General features: G+C 47.6%; 1 protein-coding gene across 3 annotated transcripts in view; it reads left to right on the plus strand.

Moving 5' to 3' along the window:
- Positions 1 to 9179, plus strand: part of LOC108162014 (rap1 GTPase-activating protein 1) — a 103164-nt gene extending 93985 nt beyond the window's left edge. For all 3 annotated transcript variants that reach the window (XM_017296504.2, XM_017296505.2, XM_017296506.2), the window contains exons 3-5: positions 5515 to 7215; positions 7288 to 7785; positions 7857 to 9179. In XM_017296504.2, the coding sequence (XP_017151993.1) occupies positions 5515 to 7215; positions 7288 to 7785; positions 7857 to 8012 (2355 nt within the window). In that variant the 3' untranslated portion in view covers positions 8013 to 9179. The remainder of the gene's footprint in view (positions 1 to 5514; positions 7216 to 7287; positions 7786 to 7856) is intronic.
- Positions 9180 to 9399: the final 220 nt, after the last annotated feature.

Below are 9399 nucleotides of genomic sequence, written 5' to 3' on the forward strand. Positions count from 1 at the left end.
GTGCCAAAGTTACACAAAAAGTTTTTCACAGAAGGGCCTGACCCTCTCCGCTCTGTGCTTCTTCGACTGGAAACGGAGCGGCGCTTCAATGCACATGCGCGGCGGCACCAGGGTTAAGCTCAAGAAAGCCCACAGTTTGGGAGCTATTGCAGAATATCTGGTTACGAGGCAGTCCCTTCTCTCCCTCTCTCTGCTGACTGCTGCTCAGAGAGGCGTGACACGAAGCGGAGGAGGGAGGCATCGCATGTGCAACCTTTTGGGAAATTGTGTGTGCTTCCCGTGGGGCATGTGGGAACGGAGTTACCTTCTCAGAGACTTCCTCTTCGAGTACGCCTCTTTGGAATTGTCGCAGCCACTAATTTTATGCTGCACGATGACGATGACGATGACGAAGCAGCGGGTGTTGCGGGTTCATTGCGCACCAATTGGGTCACATGTGGCCTGTGCGTGTGTGTGTGTGTGTGTGTGTGTGCAACAGTCTTCTCCTACTCCTCTGGCATTTCTCATGCAATTAAATAGCTATTTTTATAAACCATCACGAAAAATATATAATTTTAAATTAATCATAACACTTTTAAAAATCAATCAGTAGACTTGCATAATTTTCAAAAACTTGAAAACCATTTTTGGGCATTTTGTGTGTAGCCTTTCGCTTTCAGCTTTTTTTGTTATTTTTTTTTATTGAATTCGTTAATGAAATTGTCGCCAAACTGTAACAAAAACAACTTCCAATCGATTGCCTTATAAAGGCCACTGTTTGGTGTTCAATAATCGTCGAACAAAACACGAATATCAATGAGCCACGGATTGTCTTGTGTGTTTTGTCTGTCCCGCATTTGGCCAACATTAAAACGCCCCCAAAACAGCAGCTAAATCGAGCAGTAATTACGTGTGACTCTACAACTGTACGTGATATCATTTTGGGTTCTGTTTCTGAGATCATTTCTGATATTCCATATTTCTTAAAACACCTGCAAATTACTATATTTAAGTCTTGAAACATTTCTCTAACCATTTGTTCTGGCTACTGGTTTTTATGTTCCTTTCCCCGGCGATGGGGCACTCGTGGAACCATTAAGAAACCCTATAAAACCTATGGTCATTTACCCCATATATATTTCTCATGTTAATTAAGTTTTGTGAAAGCGTTTCATGCGTCTTCGTGCCGCCTCACGTGCATTGCATATTGAAAATGTGGCCCAAAAGTTAACACTTGAGGGGAACGATCTCGCAGCGGGAGGGCAGGCCCCGAGAACGTTGATGTTCAGGGAATTGTAACCCAATTATTTGTGTGGCACTTCTCTCTATCTATCTCTCTGGGGAATATTCATGGGGTCTCGAGTGTTTCTGCGTTTTATGTTTAGCGGTACGAATTTTTATAGATTTTTTAGGGATTTACAGTAAAGAATAGGGCTCGCTCTTGAATGATTTATGCGAAACTCTGATGAACAACAAAAGGCCACAATAAATCTATAAATTATGTCGATTCTCTAGAGAAAATTATAGAAGAAAAACCTTCCACTGTTGAAGCTTAAAAGTACTTCAAATTCCTGTAATTCCTAGAGTATTTCAAGCTATATTTTTATTTAAAGAATTATGCATTAATCTGTAAGATTTCCTTCCAAGAGTTACCCAAAATATTCAGTGAAAATTATAAGGCATCTCCTCCTGTTTTTATTTATTGCCTGCGAAGGACATTTCGTTGACAAATTTCCCTTCCTGCAGTTTGACACTCATTTGCCTGACCTTTTGAGAGATGTTTTTTTTCTGTGGGTGATTTATGCGTTTTTGATTTGATTTGATGCGTGTTTGGGTTTTTCCTTTGCCATGTAGCACCCTCGGAGGAGACGCGCATAAATCATGGAGGGCCGGGGGAGTGGGTTGTTGCACGCCACTTGAAGGTGGAGTTGAAGTTGAAGTTGATGTTTGTGTCTTGTCTGTCTCTCTGTGTGTCTCCCTGGTGCCTCCCCCCCCCCCCCCCCCCCCCCCCCCCCTGTACGTGCGTAGACATCTCATGTGCGAGTGTGCTCTCCTACGTATATCAATCACTTGAGAGAGCCAGAACGAGAGCACTCGTATGTGTCACACTTTTTTTTCGTTGAAATGTGAACTGCATAAAATATTCACAAAAGTCAAGCCCACAGTTTTGCAAGCATTGCACGGGGACTGGCCACCCATTCCTCCTCCTTGGCCCCCTGTGTTTTTCTTTGCTTTTCCTCACTCCTGAGGTGCCAAGAGGAAGAACAACAAGCCTGATGCTTCCTGTGCGTTTTTTTGCATTTGTTACTTTTGTATTGTTATTTTTTGTATACTCTGTACAGAGGGTATGATGAGTAGAGCAGAGGTATGCGACATCCTTGGGAAAAGCCAGTATCTGCCAGAGAAGACATACGAGTATGGATGTGTAAGATTCCTATATCCTGTAGATGTACTTTTAGTGCTTGTATCTGATCATTATTATCTCAGAAATTATTGCTTATAAAAGGTAACCAAAGCTTCGATCTCTAGAGCTAGCATTTCCGCTCTCTGAAGGGGGGGACAGGGGGGCATGGCCGAGGGCATGTGGCATGGGCGTTGAATGAAAAAAATGCACATTTTTAATGACGCCCGCCTGCGCCTCCATGCACTTCAGAGGAGGCACAAAAGGCAGGCAACAGAAACAACAGCCAGCAAATATTGTTGACTTTGGGGCACCATTGCAGGATTCATTTTTATATGGGGGTGGACACAGAAAGAGACAGAGAGAGACAGAGAGAGAAAGAGAGAGAAAGAGAGAGAGGGGGGCGCAGGTTCAATGAATGCCCTTCGCCTTATGCAAATATCGAAAAGATGACAGCAGGGCTTCTCTGTTCAAGACTGTACCCCACTAACCTCGAAATGAGGCCCCATCTCAGAGTCTGGCCATATGGCCGTACCCGAGTACGAGTAGTGTTGCATCCACGTTCACGTTCTTTTGCCTCAAAGTTCTTTTCGGTTTAGTTTCTTTTCTCGGTTCTGTTCAGAGCTCGTAACACTTTTCTCTCGAATGTAATCCGCTTAAGTTCCTCAGAATCGGCACATAAACATCATAATGATTATCATTATTGTTGCTGCTGCTGCTGCTGCGGCACATGTCTCTTGTCTGTCTCTTGAGAGTTGTCTCTTGGCTGTGGCTGTGGTTCTGTATTCTGTTTCTGGTTCTCGTCATTCGTCATGCTTTCCACTTTATTACATTTAACTTTGGCATTTTCCGGTTTACTATTTGTTCTTCTCAAAGTTCCAAGAGCAGCATCCTCAACAAATGGTTTCCTAATTAGATCTAGACCCAGAGACAGGGGGAAAGAGACACATTCCAAAAGCAATTGCCAAATTAAACGACAGACAGACGACGGAGAGACAGAGGACCTTTTCCCTATTAGACGGATGACTCATGCCCCCAGACAGGGCTTATCCCATCTATCTATTGGCTTTTCGGGGTTGGGTTTCCCATTTCCACATTTAAGCAAACATTAAAGGGCGCCCCGCCCCGCCCCTCAGAGCCAATGAAGCCAACAAAGCGTGTGACGTGACCAACTATCTATAACTACTATTCCGATCCACTCTGCCACACAGCCACTTCCACTCTGTGTGCCCTATACAACACCATTCCCAGCCAATCCACTTCCCCATCGCAGGGCGATGGCACTCTGTCTAGAGTTACAACAAAATTTATTAATTTTCCTCAATTGCCACATCAATTTTGCTGCAGGGGGCAGGAGAGGGCCGCCACAGTGCCACAGTGCCCAGAGGGATTGAATTGCATTTGCATTTTGCATTTGCATTTATTTCGTTCGGTTCACACGCCAAGCAAAATGTTACAGATACAGATACTCGGAGTATTACAGATGCAGATACCTAAAACGAATGGGGAGTGAATGGTGTGCATTCAAATGACAAGGCAGTTCGTTAGGAAAATGAGCCATGAATGAAAATTGATGAATCGAAATGGTTTCAGCCTTCGATTAACAATCGATTAGGCGATTGCCCAGAGAGATATGCGATCGCCCAGAGAAGTGAAAGGATATGTGTATAGAGGAATTTCTAATCAAGGATCTGCCCAAAGAAGAGAAAGCAATTAAGACATGGTCACACTGTCGCCAGTCAAACTCCTGCCAACTCTGGTCTCATTATTTCCTCTTCATTCTATAGAAAAAGGAAGGAAAGGGAATGGGGAGGCAGGCTGCCCTGCAGCTGCAATTGGCAGCAGCAAGCAGCAGACTATTAAATCAAAGCACGAACTATCGATGAACCCCCAAAGGCACACCCTTTTGAACCCTTGTACGTGCCACATTTGGCTGCAAGCCAGAGGCCCCAAGTGCAACAAAAGGAAATTGTGGAAATGTGGAAAAACTGTTTGCAAATAAAAGAGGAACTTTTTAATATGCTTCTGCTTGTTTAGGGCGCAATCGGGCGGGTAGGGGGTCCTACGACTAGACAAAAGCATCGAGTGGCGCCACGAATTGAAAGGAGAGGCAACACAACCATTGAGTGAGGCACAAGTAGGGGCAACCTCTCTTCGTTCATGTCAAATGAAAATGTTGGCTTAATGTTATCAAAAATTCAGAGCTCCAGCCCCAGCCCCAGCTCCAGCTAGAGTGCACATGGCTGTCGTTTTTGTGGGTCTCCTGGCAAATCCATCACGTAATCCGACCACGCCCTCGACTCTGCTCAGCTCCGCCGCCCCATCATCGCCCACTGCCATATTTGTTTGGCGCTTTTCAAATAGTTTGTGCCAACAAAATTGCACAGAGCCATCGACATGAGCCATGAGCTTTGGGGGCCCTGTGCTCCACTCTTCTCTGCTCCACTCTGCTCTGCCATTATCCAATCCATCCACAATCCATGGCTCTATGGCTCGAGGCCTCGCAGCATTTGCATACAACACAGTGGGGCAGGCAGGCAGGCAGGCTGGCTGGCAAGCAGGGGGCACGTGGCACCAGGGGGTTCGCTGACGATAATTGCATGAAATTATAATGCAGCCATGCAGCCCCGACCCGTCCCGCTCCGTCCCTCCTCTCTTGCCTTCTCCTGTCAAATAGTGTGTGTGTAGGAGGAGGCACTGGCACCCACACACATAATCAGGCGTCAGTATTGTTGCTGCCACAGCCACCTCCAACCATTTGAATCTTTGACACACTCTTGGCCAAACAATCAAGCAAGTTTTTGCCAGGCAGAAAAGAGCTTAAGAAACAGCAGATGTTCTTTCTCTGTTTAAGAATACAGAAATCCCACAAAAGGATCTGTGGTAGGGGCCTTAAATTTAGAGATATTTCAATGGTATTTGGAGGAGTCGTACATAAAACTATTCCCCAACTAAATGCTAATTTTCATTATAATCGGATAATGTTTTTCTTTAGTCTTTATACCCAAGCGTTTCCTGTCATTATAGGAATTAAATCTCTGTCCTTTTTTGCTCAGTTTATCCACCTTTTACCTGCAATGGAATCCAACGTGCTATGCCATCCACTAACCTTTGGCCTTTGTTCGCTCTTTCAGAACCACCATCGCGGCAGTAATGCCACCAGCGAGGAGCGTGTCCCACAGCCGCATTCCCCACACGACAGTCACGTGGCACACAACGGCGGTGGCTTGCAGCACTCCGGATCGCGGGCCACACTCCGGCATTCGATGAATCACTCGAGCACCTCTGTGTCCGGATCGGCCTGCAGCTCGACCCCCGCCTCGCCGCAGCTCAGTGGAGTGGTGAGTGCCACCGGGGGGCAGCTGCTGTCCAACGGCCACCACTACCAGTCACAGTCGTCGGTGAGCTCCAATTCGTCGATTGTCTCGGCCATTCCCGCCTCGCAGCGACTGCTGGAGGATGCGCTGGCCAAGGCCGCGCCCTATCCGATGATCCTGCTGCCGCTGCATGGCGGCTACTGGATGGACGGCACCGAGCACGAGTGCAGCTACGACGCGCGGGGCAATCCGCTGCTGCCGCAGACCACATGGATGGCCAAGTTCGAGACGGACGACACGGCCAAGTGCTACCGGCGCTTCTATGCGGCGCGCGAGCACTCGAATCTGGTCGGGCAGGACGAGCAGCTGGGCCCCGTGCTCATCTCCATCAAGACGGAGAATGTGGCCAACCAGGAGCACATGCGGATACTGCTGCGCCTGCGCACGGGCACGATGCACGAGCTCATTCCGGTGTCCTGCTTGGGCGCCCAGCCGAGTCCCGCGAAGATGGTGAGGCTTCTGAACGAGCAGATCCAGGTGGACAACTTCATGCCGGTGCTGTGCCCCAAGGCCTCCAATCTGATCAGCGTCTACGACGAGCACGTTCTCGTCTCGCACTTCAAGTTCGGAGTGTTGTACCAAAGATACGGCCAGACGACCGAGGAGGAGCTCTTCGGCAATCAGCAGACGTCGCCGGCCTTCGATGAGTTCTTGGACGTCCTCGGACAGCGCATCCGCTTGAAGGACCACAAGGGCTATCGCGGCGGCTTGGACATCCAGAATGGACACACCGGCGACACGGCCGTCTACGAGGTGTTCAAGGAGCGCGAGGTCATGTTCCATGTGTCCACGCTGCTGCCCCACACGGAGGGCGATCCGCAGCAGCTGCAGCGGAAGCGGCACATCGGCAACGACATTGTGGCCATTGTTTTCCAGGAGACGAACACGCCCTTCTCCCCGGACATGATTGCCAGTCACTTTCTGCACGCCTTCATTGTGGTGCAGCCCCTGGAGCCGAACACCCCACACACCCGTTACAAGGTCAGCGTCACGGCCCGGGATGATGTGCCCTTCTTTGGGCCCACACTCCCCAATCCGGCCGTCTTCCGCAAGGGCCAGGAGTTCAAGGAGTTCATCCTCACGAAGCTGATCAATGCGGAAAACGCCTGCTACAAGGCCGAGAAGTTTGCAAAGCTGGAGCTCCGTACGAGGACCTCCCTGCTCCAGAATCTCGTCGAGGAGTTGCGCGAGAAGACACGGGACTTCCTAGGCGCAGATCTCTTGCAGACCACGGCGGGCAGTCCCACTCCCGAGACACCCAAGGCAGAGAGTGGCAGTGGGGGCGGCAATGCGGGCACCCGCTTCATAGACACCGTCAAGAAGGCTCTCATCATGCGAGTGCGCTCCCAGAGCGTGGACACGGGCAACGGGCAGGACAAGTTCAGCGTGAACACAAAGCTGGGAACCCTGAATGCCAAGAAGGAGGCACAGCCAGAGATGCAGACACCCAACTTGAATGTAAGTTTGATCGCACGATGCAAAACCCACCAATCGATCCGCTAACAAACGTTTTTTTCTACCCTCTTGCAGGCCTGCAGTCGCACCGCCTCGAAATCTTCCTCGAAATCGAAGTCCTCGAACGAATCCACCTCCTCGTCGCCAGACATTACCTCGCGACAGGCCACAAACAACAACAATGGCAGCTCCAATGGTGGCGGACTGCACCCTCAGAATGGCTCAGGAGTGGGTGGAGTGGCAGCTGCAGCCGTGAGTGCCGCACAGAACGGTGGCGTGGCAGTGGCCACAATGTCGGAGACGAGCGATGATTCGAGCTTGAACAGCGTGGATCTCGATCCGATGATGGGCCATCTGGATGGCGGTGCCACCTACATTGACAGCGACACGGGGCTGGAGAGCATGAGCTCCGCGGAGGCCACCACCAAGGCCTGTTCGCTGTGCCTCGACGGGGTGCAGGCCACCATGATGGGCAGCTCGCCGAGCAACGAGACGATCGTGAAGATTGAGAATCTGCGGCAGGAGGTGACGCGACTCAAGTGCGATAAATTGGATCTGCTGCGTCAGAATGTGGTAAGCACATCAAGCCACAAAGAGAGAAAGATCTTCCCTTTACTTACTAGAGTATCCATTTCCATTTACAGACTTGTCAGCGCGACATTAAGCGACTCCGGGAGAGGGAACTCTCGCTGCAGGGCGATCTGGCGGCTGCTGGACGGGAGATCCTGCGGCTGCGTGATTTGGTCAAGGAATACATGCCGGACACAGCCGCCGCACCGCTCTCCATATCGCCCATCTAAAGCGTTAAACGTGACAGAGGGATCAGACAGCGATACAGATACAGAGCGAGAGAGAGAGAGTGGAGGTGAAAGTGAAAGGAGTAGAGAAAGGAGTAACCACTGTGCCGTGTATAACACTTTGGAAATAAAGGAGAAGGCAGGAGTCGTTTCGAAGGAGTCGTTAAATGCATTGTAGACGTAGCACCCCCCACGTAGAACGAATGAAAAGATAAACTGTATTATATTTAGTTTAGATCGGAAGGATAGGAAGGATCGCTGCAGGACAAGCATGGACAAGAGTTATTCAAATCGTTAGAATATATCATATTATATATGTATAGCAGTTACAAACTAAACTAAAAACCAGAAAGAACGAAAAAACGCAGAACACAAAACTCAAAAAGTACACCAAATATATAATATAAGTCTTTAAGCATATTTAACGCATGGATTAACAAAACAACAACAAAAACCAAACTCTAAAAATACCCCACCCCTTCCAAAAAAGTTGAAAGCGATCAATCACAAAGCATCACAACGATAAATCGATATCGATAACCACCACATGATAATCACACACACTCACACACAAACACGTAGCAATGTTTTGAGGTTTACAAAACCGTTACGCGTTCGTTCGTTAGTCGCACTCGAATACCGGAATCACAGCTCGCTGTGACTCTGTGACTGTTACTGTGACTCTCGTTATCACACATTCTCACGTAGCACCCCACAATATCCCATATCCCCCGTACGAATATATCGAAAAGAAGAGAAACACGATCGATATGATTTTTAGCGCTCGATGCTCGATAATTTTAAACTGCAATCGATAAACAAAGATAAACAAAACACACAGAAAACCGAACACTCTTAACCATAAGTTTAATTTGCTTTAAATACTTTTACCTTAAACTATGTTTAATTATTTAAGTTTAATCGAAAGCCCCGCACATCGATGACTGATCGATGACTCAAGAGAATATTCTTCTGCATTCAAATGTACATATACTTTATAGAGAGGAGGAGCGTATAGTTCTATCGAAATTAACTATGACTATTTTATTTTCTAATCGATTATCGATACTACCGATACCAATACCAATACCGATAACCACTAGGCACGCATACGTAGATGCGTTCGATTCCCATTCAAAAAAAAAAATCGAATGATTGAAAAGTAGAGAACAAAAGATACACACAGCAAATTTGTCTTTGAATTCTTCCAAATTTTAAGTTCGATTAACGCGTATAATTGTTTTTGTTGAGATCCATTATCATTTTTATTGTGTTAAGTATATAAAAACAACCAACAAATATATATGCAAAATATATGAAATATATATATATAAACAACATCCAAGGGTTTTTTTATTGAAATGGAAGGTTATCTGAAATTTCGGAACCT

Source organism: Drosophila miranda, chromosome 4 (assembly GCF_003369915.1).
Source record: "Drosophila miranda strain MSH22 chromosome 4, D.miranda_PacBio2.1, whole genome shotgun sequence".
In the NCBI taxonomy this organism is placed as follows: domain Eukaryota; kingdom Metazoa; phylum Arthropoda; class Insecta; order Diptera; family Drosophilidae; genus Drosophila; species Drosophila miranda.